The following is an 18,356-nucleotide window of genomic DNA, read 5'->3' as shown; positions in this document are numbered from 1 at the left end:
TTCCATGGCTTCGTCAAAATGACGACCGACGCAAGCGCATTGATGCTGGATCCCCACCAGAAATGGTGAACATGTTCGTCACCGTCGTTGTTCTTGTCATCTTCATCATCGCCGAGGAAACCACTAAACCACGCTGGACGCCCACGTTGTCTAAAGGTAGTTGCCAAATCGACTTCGGCTTGGCCGACTACGGTGGCGAAGATATCGAGTAGAGAATGTCACTCTTTTATGATCTTTATTATGTTACATGAGTTTCAAATTATGTTATTAAAGAATGCGTTCTCCAGTATTCTCTGAATTAATTTTTGAATATTTACTAGTTACTAATGAATTCCAAAATATTGTATTAGAAAAGAATTTTTTATTATTTAAGTGTTTCCAAATAGTTTATGGATTGAATTATAAAATAATTGGTTATACGTGTTTGGAGAGTTGAGTATTTAAAGCAATATGAAAATGATTAATAATCCACAGGAAATATATCAACTAAAGTTTCGTTCATAGGCAGATTTAGATGAATGTGACAAGAGACCTTAGTTACGCTCCATTTGCTGTCCTTCTTCTCAAAAGAATATAAATGTATATGTCAGTTCACTGTCCTTAAACTTAAGGCTCGTTTTGCATTTTCCTATTAATAAATATTTTCAGAACATTATTTAAAATGCATCTATTTGTATTATGTATAACTTAGTTTTTGTTACTTATTATACTACACTATTTTTTAATATGGATATAAAGAGTTCTTTCTGATGTATTTGTCTATTTAACATCATTTTTCTTAAAATTATAATAACCAAATTCATGTTTAACAGGCAAAATATATATCTTAGAAGTTATTCATATTTATGTTAAAAAAAAGGTCAAATTTTATCAGACAATGTTATTAATAATTTAAAATTTCATTTTCTGTTTAATATAAAACAGACAATGTTATTAATAATTTAAAATTTCATTTTCTGTTTAATATAAAAATATAATATATGATATTCTATATTATTACACATATGATACTATAGGTAAATATAATTATTTTTTATTTAAAAAAAATACTCTAATCAATTACAATTATAATCTCAAATTAATTTTTATCCCTATAAGTTGATATTCATTCAGTAACTATTTTCCAAAGGTGGTTTCTTGAATTCTTATGCATAAAATTGCCCGAACTAACTTAATATTGTGTACTTGAAAAGAAAGATATATCTAGTAGAATATTCTTAGTTCAGTCAATGATAAAACGAGATGCCGACTCATTCAACGATCTATCTACTTAAAGATGTAGAGAAGTCGTATGAGAAGAAAAAGATATCGAATTTATTTAACATTTAGATACCAGAATATCACAACAACATATTAGATATTTTTAGATCAGAGATTCCTTTGTTAGTAATTCTACAGTGGCGTACATTATAATCGATATGGATATTTAGGTACATTTATTGAAAATGGACGAAAATTGTAAAATCTTTAAAGTAGTATATATTTTTTAGCATATATACTTATGTGTATACATATGTACAAATATATATAAACATATAAGTTTAATTAAAAATAATCCTATGGTAAACAAATGTGTATCAGTTGATTGTTAATATAATATTTAATGTTTATAAATATTGCAAAATGATTAAATAAACAAACAGAAAAATTTTTTTAAGATGTAGATATCTAATAAATGTTATATAATTTTATATGCTTTAGTTTGTTTACAATATGCTTTAGAATGTATGCAATAATAAATATTTATATTATTATATAAAATTAATATGCTATAAATTATTAATAACAGCATGAAATAAATTATATTTTAATAAAAAAAACTTATTTTAAATAAATTTATTTTATTTTTCATATTAATAATAAATTTTTATATTATGTTGAATAAATTAATGTTACATTATGCATTTTATTAAAATAGTATAACATAAATTACAAAAATAGTTATAACTTTATTATTTTACTTCTGCATTTAACTAATTGGTTTTCATGAGGTTGTTAGAATTTCCTGTTGCTCTTCTTGCAAACCTAAAATCGCGCCAGACATTTTGGTATTTACAGACAATGTTGTTGACAATGTGACAAAGAAAAACGCGAATACGCGGGCGAGCAGTTATACTACAATTAAACAAATTAAACGATTGAAATTTTTTAATTCTTTATTAAAATGATGATTAAAATTACAAATAATTTCATCTCTCTCTTTCTCTCTTTTTCTTTCTTTTTCTTTTTCTTTCTTCTCTCTTAGAATTGTCTTTTATGAACTAACATTTTTATAATAAAATTATAATTAAAGATCGTAACATATATATTTTTTATGTTTTATATAAAAAGAAAACCAATATCGTAAAACAATTGTACATTTTAATTTTTTATTGAAATATTGTTCTTATTTAGTGAACTAATAAGTAAAATCACAAAAAATAAATACGTATCAAAAAAAGACAAAAATATATAATTTCTATATTTCTATTTTTTTCCTGACGAGATTGTTAATTATTTTTATAGGTATTCAATTCTGATATTTTTAAAATTTTCTTCTATTATAATGCAATTTTCGTCGATACAGAAATGATTTTCCCTATTTTACAATTTCTATTGCAAAAAATAAAATCAATTTGAAAAAAGTAAAAAAAGTAAAAACTACTTTATGCTGCTTTAATATCTGCGCTTCAATAAAATTTCTGTTTTCTGATATCGGTCAGAGCAAAATCGCAGTCGTTCCGGGTGCTTCTTTTTCCGTCGGATTGCCAGTTTTCACACAATTTCCTCCCACTTTGCCCCACTACCGGCGAGTGTCTATAAAAGGTCGCCGGGCGATGGTGGCAAAAATGCTTGGTCGGCCTAGCCCGGAGCTCAGTAATTTGAGATTGACCCCTTCTCTGCATGTTCATCCCCTTCCTCATCCTTCGCCACCACTTTTCTTGAGTATGTGGCTCGATCTGGTGGAGAATTTCAGGTGATAGAGAGAAGAGGTAGCACATCGTCAGATCAAACGCGAAAATAACTCTCTCATGTGTGCACTCTCTCTTCTCTACTTATTTTTTTCCAAGGAGGCTAATCGCATCCTCATTTTTTCCTTCTAAATTTCTCAATCATTATTTTATCTATTCCCAATATGATATTTAAAAATAATATAGTTCTTATTTTTGTAAAGAAATTTATTTACCTATTAAATATTTTTTATTTATATTTATAAACAAATATTTATTTTTTTTATGTTCTTTTTTTCATATTTGTAACATTAATTTTATATGTAATATTTTTCTAATTTTATTATTTATTTACATATATAGTTTTTTATTAATTCTTTTAGGGGTGCAAATTTGTAATATTTACTTTAAATTAAATTTGGAATAAAAAAATTCGAGGTAATTTTAGGATCTGAGCAAATTAGTTGTTTAAGAAACTGAGGATAGAAATTTATATAGCATTGAACAATAAATATGGTACTTCTACCTGCTAAAAAGACTATATGTCGATTGTATTTCGATGCATGCAAATTAAAAGAATAAATATATAGATGTTCACTTATAAGGCATTTTTAATAAAAGCAGTAAAAAAGTATTTTTAAATGATAAAATGATACCCTAGAGAGTTATTTAGAGAATTTTTTGTTTATTTAGGATTTAAATGAAAACATCATTTATAAACTAAGGAGCAAGTCAATGATATTTAAAAATGTGAAGTCATATCTGCTTTGAGCCTTTAGAATATATTCTTATTTTTACACGACTACAAGAACTAGTTTATTTATATGAAAATGTCTCCTTACAAAAAATTATAAAGTTTTCTTAAATTTATAAACATTTCTTAAAAAATTAATAGTAAATCTATATATTTTATGTACTATATTATTAAATATTTTTATTTGATCTCTTCTTTCCATTTATTTTTACATCTTTTTTTTGCAATTAGTGTTATCGTTTACTCGTCTGTGAAATAGTTTGAATTGAATTATTACCTTATTTATTATAATTGCATTGCTTTTATTTTTACACCAATCTATAATCTTAATCTGATGGAATTAATTGCTTTGTCATTCTAAGATTATATGTTGCTCATTTTATTATTTCATTCAGAATAAGTCGTAAAATTCTTTATTTTATATGATAATTATCATTTTATAACGTATTATTCTGATGTGATTACATCTTCTTTATTGTTGTTATTATTATTATTATTATTATTATTATTATTATTATTATTATAATAAAAACTGAAATACTTCTCTCCTCTTATTAAAATATTTTTGCGCTTAGAAGAATTTAAATAATATTTAAATAATTTTTTAACAAATTTAAGCTGATAAATTCTATAAATGTGTTTACATAAAATTCTTTTGTTCACTATCTGAATACTAATGTCTAACAATAAGTAATAAAATGCACATAAGACATGCTTTTGAATTTGTCATAATTTATTAATATCATGTCCCATTTTATTAATATCATGTCCTATATTATAACATTTTCGACTGTTTCTTGCAATTCCACACCTGTTATACGCATTTCGCATATAATTATAGAGAACACATCGGTTTAAGATTCAGGAAGAGGTCAACAGGTGGCTTTTTAAGTGATCGCTAGAAACTTCTTACTAATGAGATGAAGTTGCAAAATTTATTAAAACATGCAACTGCATTTGGCCGAGAAAATCAAAATTGGATACAATTACATTTTATTCTATCATTATCACTTATATTTTGCGATTAAGAATAGACTTGAATTTGTTATAGTAATAAACATAATTATTAATATAACATAAACATAAAACATAACATATGAACATAAACATAAACATAATTAGTAATTAACATAATTAGTAATTATTAAAATAATACGCAAGAATTATTTAAATAACCGACGATTTATATAACAATGATTTTCGAAAATAATTTCACAATTGTAAACAATACGACTTACTCTTTTTTTAAGATGTGAATCGAGTTGCCATACTATAAATTGCATATAATTGCGCCAGATATAATATTATCGAACATGAAGAGAATATACAATTTTTATATTATAAATTCCTAGTTAATTTTAAGTTCTTTTAAAAATTCTAATAATCCTTAATAAATGTATCTAATTTAATATAAAATACTTCATTTGCGTTATATATATATATATATATATATATATATATATATATATATAAATAGTAGTTAAACATTGTCTATTATATAAACTCTTTATCTTTTAGTATTGAAAATTAAATATTAATTTTTTTATATGAAATATTAATTTATTTACTGGAACATTTGTAATTCTTCGAAATGGTGAATCATCGTCCAAAATTGTCACGAAAAACTCAGACGAAAGTTTTTCGACATTGCCGCAGAGATTCGGGATGACTAAGTCGCTCTATTCTTATCTGAATAATACTCTTCTATATCCACTGTGAAAGTAGGGTAAGTGGTTATACAAAATATGAACTCCTCGTTAGGTACATGTTAATTTTTTATGATAGCTTTTTATTTTTATTTTGATACATCCTGTAGCAAAGACAACTTTTTAAATTTAATATTTAACTCCAATTAGTTGTTGCTTCATCCGCGCTTCAAAAGCATGAGAGAAACGAAAATATTTCTATAAATCTTAGAGATACGTTGTCACTTCTAAATTGTATCAATTTAAAAATTATGCAGGTAAATTAAAAAAGAATTAATATTCTTATTCTTACTGTGTAATAAAATATAATAAAATTATATTGAAAATGAAATATTTTAAGATATGTGGCATAAAAGCAGGGATCGACTTTTTTCATGATTCTTATGTAATATTGTCTGTAATTAATTATCAGCATCGAGTATGTGATTGCATTTAATTCATGGCACGTGTATGAGGATTATGAAGAATCATTATCATCGCAAATGTGGATCTAAATATTGGTAACGAATTTATGTCTTACATTCCTTTCGAAGTTTTATCCTGCATCACGTTCCAATCAAGGTGATATATGAGGATATTAACGTACTAAATATATCAGATTCATCTTTTCTTCTTTAAGATAGTCTTTAAAATACGTTTTACTTAAACTTTAAAAGCATAACAGGTTTCATTGAACTGATATCTTGTATTAAATGTTACAAACAATAATGTAATTAAGAATTAGAATTAAGTTTTATACTTGTAAATATTTAACCTAGTTTAACTATTTCAAGATCAACTAATTTTAGTGTGTGTGTGTGTGTGTGTGTGTGTTGTTTAAGTTTAATTTAAAGCATAAATCGTTTGTTTAATTACAATTACAAAAATTTATTAAATATATTTATTTTATTTTAAAATGGAATGTTTAAAAAATATAATAATTTTTAAATTAAAAGATCACTGAATTTATTCTAAACTCTTTAAAAATATGAAACTAAAGGAAGAAACATTAAACCTAGGAACATTCTCTGTATAGTCATATTCTCTATATAGTTACAAAGATAATTAAAATAGAGCACGTTGCAACATTAATGAGTATAACTATTAAAGATTAATTAATAATATTAAAATGATAAGTAATATAGATATAAATTATGTTTGATATTATTATTTATTACTTGTACAATGTTATTTTTACCAAATTTTAAAATATTTTTTTTTCTTTTTTTTGTGATTTAAGTTCAATGTATCTACCTTTCTTATATATTTTTCTTTTTAAAAGAATCTTAAATATTCTATCTGCTATATCTAAAATTATATATTTAATTGACACAAACACTATTTTTTAAAATATATAATAGAGTCAAGAATGCAAACCATTTTTGCAGCATTATTGTTAATCTGAAGTTTTTGAGAATATTCTTGTAGCGCCACCGATTTAGAAAGTTCTCAACTTGAGTATTATGGTTTGCTTTAGTCTCCATCGATAACTTTGCTTTAGGTCTTTCTTCAAGTACAGTATTTATCATTTGATATTTAGCAAAAGACAATATTACTCTAATGCTTCACGAGGGCTGGCAGCACAAAGTCCAGTTAGCTATAATATAATAATCAAATGTTAATTAGATTTCATAAATAGTAGGTAATTTAACATGTAGTAGCAATATGATAACAGGAATGATCAATAAAGAGATCGGCGCAGTTAACAGAATAATAATATTGTAAAATAAATGAAATATTAAATACAGTTCAAACTTAACGTTAAAAGTCAAAGAAACGAATTTAAAATTGAAAGTATTGTAACTTTTATTTAAATTGTTAAATCATTAATTAATTTTATAAATTGTAATCATTCATTATATAGTAGATATGCTACTATTATTTTATGTTTAAATAAATTTAAGTATAGTTGATGATTTCTTTTGTTTTAGATTATATAATGATACTATTATGTTTAATTATATAATTACTGATTAAGTCTATCAAATTATACACAGATTAAAAAATTCTTATTTGATTTTTTTTTACTAAAATCTTACATCTTCAATTTTTAAAATTTTTTATATATAATAACCAATCAAAAAATATTTATATTTTAATATCCGATGAGAAAAAAAACAGACATATGATAAAAATTAATAAATATTTAATTTAAAATATTTACAAAAATATTGATGTTTATTTTTATTTATAAAAATATTAGGACAACTATTTTTAAAAAAATTTTAAATTGTAAAGTTTTGTTAAAGAAAAAAATTATCTCTGTTTAATCAAAGACTTTGATAAAAGTGATAACAATATTCCAGAATGTTGTATACTATAAAATATGTATGTATATTATTATCAGAAAATAAAATTGTGAATTTAAATTTTATTATCAAACTATTTCTAATAATTGTAAGTATCAATGACAAGATATTTTATCAACTAAAATAAAATTAAAAGTTAATTAAAAGTTTATAGTTTCTAATTAGATAAATATTGTATAATAACAAAAAGATTATTACAACAATTAAATTAAAGAACTCTTTTAAATAACAAAAATATCAAAAATATAGAAAAACAAATTAGAATATAAATTCGAATATAGATATGTGTAATAAACGTTAAAAGTTTTAACATTCTGATAAATTAATATAAAATATAAATTTAATTTAAAAACTTAATGTTACATTGTATTACATGACATGTTTTGACATCATAATTATGCATTATCAGATGTTATAAATTCTCAAAGAAAAAACACAGTGAAAAAGTCAGGTTTATTTTGAATAGTCACTATTAAGTCATTAAAAAGATTATTGAATAATTACATAATTTTTTAATTTTACATCTTTTTAAATTTTAATTTTTTAATAAAGCAATGAAATTTGAACTATTGAAAGTATTTTACATCTATTAATTGTAAAAATATGAAAATATGAAAATATTTAATTTGACAAAAGCTTTCGTAATAAAAAATTATTTAAATGTGAGATGTAGGCATTTGAGAGTAAACACAGTTCGATTTAGTGTATATCTGTTCAATAAAACTGAGTAATAGATATTATAAACTTATTACTAGTCACTCAAACTAGTCTATTAATTATATTTCTAAGATTAATGGGAACTAGAATATGATATAAAAAGAAAAAAATTTAAATAATGAAATGTTTACACACAAACACACACATACACTCGTACACACACACACACACACACACACACACACACACACACACACACACACACACACACACACACGGCAAATATTGTGGAGTAAGGAAATTTCTCAGTTCCAAAGGAATTCTCACAAATAATCTGGTCAAAGCTGGAATCTGTCAACACTCTAATAGCGGCTTGGAAACTTGATGAAACCTTTCGAGCTCTTTCAAATCATGCTAAGTCTTCGTTCTTGCCCTTCCGTTGTTTCAACGGTAACAATGTAAATCCTGGGGATACTCTCCGCTACCGATTTCTTAGAAGGAGTTTCTGCTTTTGTGAAGTTCTATAGACTTCTCGAAAGAGACCACATCATCACGTGAAAGAGAATCCAACAAGGAAACGATCCTGTGGGAATACTGTTCTCATTTCATAGATAAAGATGACTATAGTTTCGCAAGTGATTCGTTGTGTCTTTGGGCAGATCATTTGTTCTCAGAATATCGAGAGAAATCTCTTTAAGCTTTGAATAATTTGATTAAGGTTCTGAAATTACATATTGTTGTGATTCTAAAGATCCATTTAGAATATCTTCTATCATCTTTCTTTTCAGATAATAAATTTGAGAAAAAGTATAAAATAAAAATTTTTCATTCTATATAATTAAAATTATGATATAATTAAAATTAAATTAACTATAATAAATTGATTGATGAAAATTAATCAGTAACACAACTATACAGTCTAAAGCAAGAAAGTTCTTTGTTAATTCAACTTAAATTTATTTAAATAATGATATTATGTCTAATATAATTAATAATTAGGATTCACAGAAATATTAAAGGTTTAATCTTACGCGCGCGCGCGATTAGTAGGAAACAATATTTATAGTTTTACGTTTTTCCAAGAGTTTGTCACCGATAGTGAAAGTTGTGAGTTTCTTTAACCAGTTCTTTTTTTAATTTCAGTTCTGTTGTCATTATTTTGTTAATTAGGTCAATGTTTTTGTTAATCACTTTTATCATCATATCGCGATTTCGTTTCCGCTTGAGTGGAAATACACGTATAAGATTTATACTTATCCCTGGTCTTTCCTCTCGAAGCTACGTCTTCCTCACAGCCGACGAAGCAGAAGACGAAGAAGCAGAAACGAATAGAGAGCAAGACAGAGAAAGTACAAAGCTATTCTTAAAATAGGGCTCGAGTGAGCACCTCGAGTGTGACAAGGAGCTATAACTCCTCGGGCAGAAGGGAAGTCGTGAAGAAGGAAGAAGAGACGCAGAAAGCGCTGAGTGAGAGAAGAAAATGAGAAAGAGAGTAAGAGAGAACAAGAACGAGAGGGACCACAGCATGCCTTGCGGGTCGCCGGCTCTTCAGGGTCCGAGCTTCGTTCGAAACGAAGCGCCTTCGCAACGCTCGCCACTTTTCTCTTCTATGAGGTCGCGGAGGTGTTTCTTAAGACAATCAATCGGTTAGTCACTTCTGGCCTTGATATCGTCTTTTTTTTTCTCTTCAACATTCTATCGCAGTCGGGCCGGTGAACCAAGGAACCAGTGCCGGTGAATCGTGTAAACGGTGGTGTAAATGCTTCCGTGCTTGATGGTGGTTGAAATCAGCTGCAGGAAGCGCATCTGAGGACCTGTTTTCTTCTTTTGAAGTTGCTTCGTTATTCGAGGGATCATGACATCGTACAGGAGCTACGTAAGTTCGCGGTGTTGATTTCGCGATGGAACCGGCTTGATTTAGTGTTCCAAAGATCTCTAACTTGCTATAATAATGCAGAAAAAACTGTTAAAATAATTGAAGAATTGATAACAAAATCATTTTCAAGATATTCGCTTCATGTGGAATTCATTTCTACGTTTCAATATCAGTTCGTTCACTTTTGGAGCAGATTTGTTGGCAATGTTCTATGCAAATGTACATATTGAAAGCTATGCAACTTTCTACCTTTGATATCTATATTGCATGCAAAAATATTAGCGGATTTCTATATTGGCTCAGCACGATGATGCACTCATCGAAATAAATGTATTTTCTGTTTGATCGATGAAATCGATATCTTTAAATCGATTCGTTCAATTTTTACTGATACTTGACCATGTGTTTTTAACGAAATGCATTGCGTGAAGGTATCGGCTTGAAAAGTTAAATTTGCATCTATATGCTAACCAATATAAAATAATATTCATGTTCTAGTCAAGTGTCATACTGAAAGGAAAGTGTTTGCAATTTATGAATATAACTCTATAGTAAATTAAAGTTAATATCTATCTATTTGAATATATATATATATATATATATATATATATATATAATATGCTGTTAGTGATAATCATTATATTTACAGTTCTTTATATATTAAAAAAGTATATTGGCATATGTAAATATTTATACAATTTTTAATCATTTTTAGTGCCAACTATATATATATATTTATTTTTTCAATATATAAAACTGTAAATATAATTATTATTATTAAATTTTTATTATGTAATTATAGTCACAAAAACACTTTTCTTTCAGTTCATCGTTTTTGTACAGTGGCAAAAAAAGTCCGAAATATATATATATATATATATACATATATAAAATTATTATTATTATAATTCTAAACGCATTCTATTCTAGAGATGTAAGAATACCGATTTTTTAATAAATAGAAAAAGACATCGAAAAAAACGTGTTTTCTATTTATTTTTCTGTTTCTATATATTGCGCACCATTTAAAATTGCACATTTTACAACAATTTATTTCTCTTCAAGGTCAACATCAATACATTTAACAAAGAAACTATTTCTGACGGAATTTAGAATAAGGAAAATTAACATCGACATAATGTAAATGAGGACGAAATTTCAGATTCTTCTATAATGATTATAATTCTTTCGAAAGTTCAGAGGATGACAAAAATTATAAATTTCGTTAAAAAAATAATTAACATTTTTTTTAAGTTACAAACTGTATTTTATATTTAAATAAAAATGATTAATATGGTTGTCAAGTTTAATACCAATTATTACATTAAATATATATTAAAAAAAAAAACAATTTGTAATCCAATCACAAATATTACGTTTATTTGAATATATGCAAATCTTAGTATGCAGAGTATTTGCATAGATAAGATTGAAGAAAAAACGCAATGTTTTAATTTTTACTTAATGTTTTTTAGTGATTTATTTATCTTTCTGCAGATTATTAATACAGATTAATTAACATTGCAGATTTTATGGAGGTTTTTGCAAATAAAAATAAAAATATGTTTATTATATATTTTGAGATAAACTTGTTGAGACATAAGATGATAAATCTCATATAAAAAGAATGTGAAACATACTTAATTCAAAATATACCTGATTATTAATTGTAATTTATTCTTTCTATTATAAATTTTAATGATAACTTAATGCAATAAAAATATATTTAAACATTACGTCTGTAATCACAATTAATTCTCAATGTTGCAAATCCGTGGCATACTTAACAGACGTGTACAGTATAAATGAGTGTTTTAAACATACCGAATATTCAAAGAGTACCTTTGCTGTTGGTTCTGGTCGTTGGTCCTTGCGTATAATTTGAGTGCTGGCTCCGCTTTCGTCGCAATTATGCAATGTAAATGAAGTCCATTAACTTTATCGTCCAAAGGTCCAGGTCGCGCGTCCGCTTATTCCACCCGTAGACTAAACCGGGTGTTTGGGAAATACCGCTAAGTTGAAAAGCTTTCTAAATAGTAATGATGCGGATCTATAATATGTATTTATTTATTAAGCAACGATAACTTGTTAAATTCTGCATTGCAATGTATAATATTTTCCGCTGCGCTTTCGCACGTGTTTCGTGTGTTCACGCTTGAATTATAGGACAAGTAGAGAAATGTTTTTTTATTATGATAATTATTGCTTGCACTGATTTACATTTCCATGCGTTGAGATTTTTATTTTTAGTTCGAAATTACAACCGAAACGGAGCAGTAATGTTTCTATCGTTGCGAACATTGTAGATCTCGAAAGCTTGTAATTAAATTCGTTGCTTTATTATGATTATTTCGTTAGAATTGTATCTGTTTGACTTTACCGCATTGTATATGAATAGTACAGAATTCAAGAATTCAGAATAGTACGCGCAGGAAATGAAATTCTGTAAAACGACAAATAAAAACATAGTAATATTTGTAGACATTTAATATAACTGATTTATATTAGAGATCTTTGTAAAGTATTCAGTGTTTAAAGATTAAAGTATTTAAATTTTATTTATAAAACAGAATACACGTTCTTATATGTAAATAATTTCATATATGCAAACTCCTAATATATATGTGCATATGTATAAAAAAGATGTATTACTAATATGTATAATTATAATATATATTATGTATATATATTATAATTAATATATATAAATACATCATATACAATTAAAGAGAAATTTGTAGTAAAAAAATAGTAATTATTAAAATAAAATTATAATGCATTTTTATTTTTTACATTATTATAAATAGCTAATTATTTAAATTAAACGTAATATTTTCGAAACAGTAATTATTTTAATTTTGATACAAACTAAGATAAGTACTTTTTTTATTTCATCTTAAAAAGTAGTTCAAAGATATATTGATAAATATTTTGCTTGTTTCAATTAAATATTATTTCTTTATCGTTCAAGATTATGTACATTACAAGATTACACATTTTGAAATTAGACGATTTATATTTTTTTCGCTGAAATGAAAAATATATTGTCATTAGAAAAAGAAGATCCCAACACATCCAGTAGATATAGTCCGGCTTGTGTCAGACCATAAACGTCGCAGGCGTAAAAGCTCGATCATAGCTCGGAAAATGCAGCACGGTTGAGACGTAGCTCGATCGTTTATCGAAGGAGGTCGAAGCAATCGTTAGCTACGTCCAAATACGAATTCCGGTTGCATGCCTCTCAGAAACATTTTCGTGCACTGCGGGTCGCCCCGGCCAACGCGACGTGGCGGCTAGCAAAATTAGCCGGGTCTTTCCCAAACGATGTCTGCTCTCGCCGTGCGTGAATATTCGTGTGTAAAGCTTTCTTCTTTCTTGAATATACGTTTGTGATTGACGCTGGAAGCAACGTGGTATATCGGGTGTCGAATTTCAAAGCGGCTCACGAGACTCAGCCATACCATGTTGCGTAGGAGATTTGTCTTACGAGCTATTCGCGCCAAGTTTGATACAGGACACGTCGTACAGGCATAGCTCCCTCCTGAAAATTCCTGAGAGATCCCTAGAGCCTTCATGAGGTTTGCCGTCGTCGACCAATAAGGATCTTTGTACGCGACCTGGATGCAAGAGCATACCTTTGGGCCGGAGGGTCGTCTTCCTCTTGACTTTTTCAGGTGACTGGAGCTTGGAGCCACGCGCAAACGGAAGTATGCGTCGATGTATCATGTGGGACAGGAAATTTGTCGCAGACAATTCTGTCTCTCCCAGGCTCGAATTACTTTTGCTTTCAGAAACAGATATTGTACCATAGTAAATCAGATTGATATTTTTCTAATTTTGAAATAAAAATATTTTGTAATAAAAATTCAGAATAAAAACAAAAAATTAAAAATAAAATGGCAGAAATATTTTAAAATTTATAATAAAGAAATAAATTCCATTGTAATGTTGTATTGAGAAGATAAAATCAATTTAATTCTTTATAATTAGTTTCTTGTTAAATTAATTTATTACCTTATAATCTTTTTATTTTCTCGTTTATCTTCAATTGTTTCAAAGTTTTTTAATTCTTTATTGAAAATATATAATTAATCGCTTATGTGAAAATAGATGAAGATAATAAGCAGATTGACAAATAAAAATTCTAAATACAATATATGGAAAATAGCATTTAATTTATAATATTAACTAAATATAATGAATTTAAGTTATATTTTTCTTTTCGATGTAAGTAGCGTCATATTAACATATAATAAGTCTTTATATGCATTCAGTGATCATATTTGGTATTCCTCTCACATCACTTTCTTCATACTTTTTTGATTTGTCAACAAACATAAGTAATATGCTCATTGTGATAAATGAATACTTTCTCTCTGTTAATTCATCATCCTAAAGGTACTTCTTCCGTCTTTTCGCGGAAACCGTAAAATAATAATATCTTTATCTATCACAATCGAAATAAGATACGATCTGAAGCGCATTTGATGATATCATGAATAAATTTAGATTTACGAAATGTTTACGCTCCAGACGAAACACCAAATGTATTAGGCCTTGAGTTTATAAATGGCTGATTATGAAAAAGGTAAGAAAAATTTTTTAAATTTAAATTTTATTTTATTTGTCTTTACAAAATCACGTTATTTAATTTCGAATTACTTATTTTTTTGTATAAAAAAAATCTTTCGTACGAGAAGATGCTTGTAACTTGATGCTTTTTATTGCCAATAACGGGCGGAAGTGGTTGTTAAACACGGAAAAAATGGCGAAAAAACTTTGCCTGAAGACGAAAAAGATACAGCTCGTTAAAATTATATTGCTTGTTATTAATAATATATCTAGCTTTAATAACTTTCCTTAAACACGCGCTTATAGATTGAAACGCGCTTCAAATACATTTAAATGTTTAAACGAAGATGCAGGGTAGAACTGTCGCGTAGACTAAATGGAGAAAGAGATTTAATGGCTTCTTTGAATATTCCAGGCAGAGCAATCGGGGCTGCAAACGATGGTGTGAATGCTTTTAATCGAGCGTACCATTCCTCTTTCTTTTATATCCGCTTTGTGCTCTTTTTGCCTTTGCGTCGCAATAGAGCTCGATATTTATTGCTACGCAACTTGAAGCCTCTCGAAAAAAAAAGGAGATGAATTCTTGCTACGCACCAGATTTAGCTTTCATGACGTTTTGTTAAGAGGTCTTTAAAAATACTACGGCATGTATAACGAAGCAATTGCTTTAAAAACTTAAAAAATAAATGGAATTCTACAAACTTTTCAAAATTGTTCAGAAAGAAATTAATATTAAAATTACAAGTGATTTCATTAAAATTATGTTTGTAAATATTTTAATGAAATGTTCCGTAAAATAATGCTGCACAAATACCTTTTTTGTAATTTAAATTATAAATTAGTCAAATCCATGAAAACATATGTATAAGTGTAAGTTACAACTAAATAATAAGAGTTATATATATTAATAAAATTGAAATTATAATTTATATATAATTATTATGCTACTAATTACTTTATAATGTTACTTCATGACATTAGTATTAACGTTATTAAATATTCTATAATATCATTAATTGCAAGTTGCTAACGTAACATGAGATTAGTTCTATTTATAGCTTTATATAGTAAAAAAAAGTTAAAAAGAATTTAATAAAATGGAATACACAGACAGTCTTAATAACTTCATTTTTTCTGTTTTCTTTAAAAAATTTTTCTGTAAATATATCAGAAAGTTTTTGCAACTTCTTGTACGTCGTTGATGAAATGCAGCAAGAAGGAATATGCACGCGGATGCTGCAAAGTGAGAGCTTGGATGGTTATAACTGAGAACTCGCTGCTATATTTAAACGTCGTCGTAGACGCGGTTTTGCCCTTTTTTCAAGGCGACGACGGAAGTAGATGGACTTCAGTTTCTGAATTTCGAAAGAGTACGGAACTGTCAGATGTGCACATTAGAAAAGATGGGCGTACATGAGAGAAACTGGTTGAAGTATGCTATTGAATTAATCATAAGCCTCGGTGAACGGTAGTGCCAAAACTACCACGTGTTTACTCCAATGCTTCGTACAATACAGAGAACGAAAAGAGAACCGATAATTTGAATATTATATTTATACCTCATGTGAATAGATATACCAATTTATAATGACGTCATTAAAATAGAAAATTGCTTCACCACTTATTGCTCAACGTAATGCTTACATTTATATGTTTATAAATAATTTCCATCTTTATATAATACTTGTAAATTAAGTTAAGAAATGGCAAACAGAATTATGAGCAAAATTATAATAAAATATGATAATTTATGGTAAAAAATTGAAGTTTGAAACTATGAAAACAAATTTATATTCATAAATATTAATTCATTCTTTCTGTTGTATCTGTAGTTATGTTAGACGTCTGTGTGTTTTATTAATGTGATCTAGACATTCCAGATTACATTTTTAAAATTATAGTTTTCAACATTTAAGTAGATGTATATATTGCTTTAAATTATTTTTTATTACCTTTAATATTTAAAAAAATTAAGAAATAGTTAAATAAAAGCAACGTAAATTTTTCGTTACATATACATATATATACATTAGCGATATTTTTTAACTTGTATTATTTTTTAATACACGTAAACGAGAACACGATTGTTTAGAATACATACTAATTTAAATGTGCATGTAGATAGAGAAAAGTTTTCAATATTACACTACTTATGTGCCAAGGTATTTAGATTCGATCAGTATTTTATGCGATTTGTGTATATTACAATTACGAATATTCGTTTTATTAAAACCAATAGTCAAATCAAAGTTGATGAAAAGTTATCTATGTTCTATGCCATCAAAAATGGATATTTCCAACAAAAATGGATATTTCGGGATCGTGCCAGAACTAGCACATCGATGCATTGACGCTGTTTTGACGTCGACGCCTTGTTAGCGACGCGTCGCGTCGGGCAACAAGGTTGTTGGCAAACACAGCTGATCTCGTGGATCAATTGCCGGAATTGAACCCAATTTCACCCCGCGCAGGTTGACTCGCTGTATAGTGTCGAGCCAGATCGATAAGTTGCTTCTATAAATATTCGACAGTTCGCTATGTAAAGAATCATCTAGAATGAAATTAGCAATTTTCTGTAAAAAATCCTTTATTCGGCGTAATTATTTTGAAATAATCATAATTTTTTTCAACAAATTATTGTTAGTCATATGCAATGGCTTACAACTTTAAATAATGAAAAGGTTTTGCACAAACAGAATTAATCTTTTGTTATAAAAATTTAGAAAAATTAATTTATTTTGAATTACAGGTAATGAATTATTTTTGTTTTAATAAACTAATAGCTTTACTAAACTGTTTAATAAATGAAATCATACTAAATATAAAAATAATAATAGTTTTATAAATATAAATATTTTTATAAACTACTACTAAAGAAGACATTGAATTTTATTAAATTAATCGTAGCATCTAATAATGTTCATCTATTTACACTTTTCTACTATATACTACTATAATATTCTATTCTTTTATCATTTCAATGACGATGAGATATCATTTTACGAAAGCAATTTGCCACAACTATGTGCAAATACATGGTGACAGAGAGATATGTATAAAGAATTGTGCAGTTCACGTCTGCAGAAATGATATGTCTGTTTTAATGGAACAGGTTAACTCATCTGTGTATGATTAAAAAATTTTGATCCATTTGTCGGTGTTAGATTCAATTTGCAAGACATCGTTGAAATTGCCGGTTTACTTTTATTAGTTCCACATGAAATTGTAAATTGCAATTATTTTCCAGGTTTTATGTTTATTACTTAACTAATCTATTGCAGCTATAAATTCGTTTTACTATAAATTCTTGTGTGACCACAGATTTAAACATTCATTAATGTTTTTTAAAAGATCAATATGGACTTTCTATAATACTAACATTTTTAGCTTTCCTTTGACACAATATATATAATAATATAAATCTTTTTAGTAATAATAGATTTAGTAATTTTAATAGTAATATTTTTATCTCTGGCTATATTTATATTTAATAATATAAATTTATATATATATATATATATTAGGTGTTGGAATTAATTCGTAGCGTTTTTTAATGAAAGAATGTTATTTATT

General features: G+C 26.8%; 1 protein-coding gene across 2 annotated transcripts in view; it reads left to right on the top strand.

Annotated features, from left to right (window-relative positions):
• Nucleotides 1–9,862: 9,862 nt before the first annotated feature.
• The window catches only part of Fhos (Formin homology 2 domain containing), a 164,782-nt gene continuing 156,288 nt past the window's right edge, over nt 9,863–18,356 (top strand). Inside the window, exon 1 of one of the 2 annotated variants that reach the window (XM_011061872.2) lies at nt 9,863–10,211. In XM_011061872.2, the coding sequence (XP_011060174.1) occupies nt 10,191–10,211 (21 nt within the window). In that variant the 5' untranslated portion in view covers nt 9,863–10,190. The remainder of the gene's footprint in view (nt 10,212–18,356) is intronic. The other variant, XM_011061874.2, reaches the window with a different exon arrangement.

Source organism: Acromyrmex echinatior, chromosome 3 (assembly GCF_024713525.1).
Source record: "Acromyrmex echinatior isolate Ae372 chromosome 3, ASM2471352v2, whole genome shotgun sequence".
NCBI lineage: Eukaryota > Metazoa > Arthropoda > Insecta > Hymenoptera > Formicidae > Acromyrmex > Acromyrmex echinatior.
Note: the sequence above shows the minus strand (reverse complement) of the source record. Positions and strands in the feature narration are given on the sequence as shown.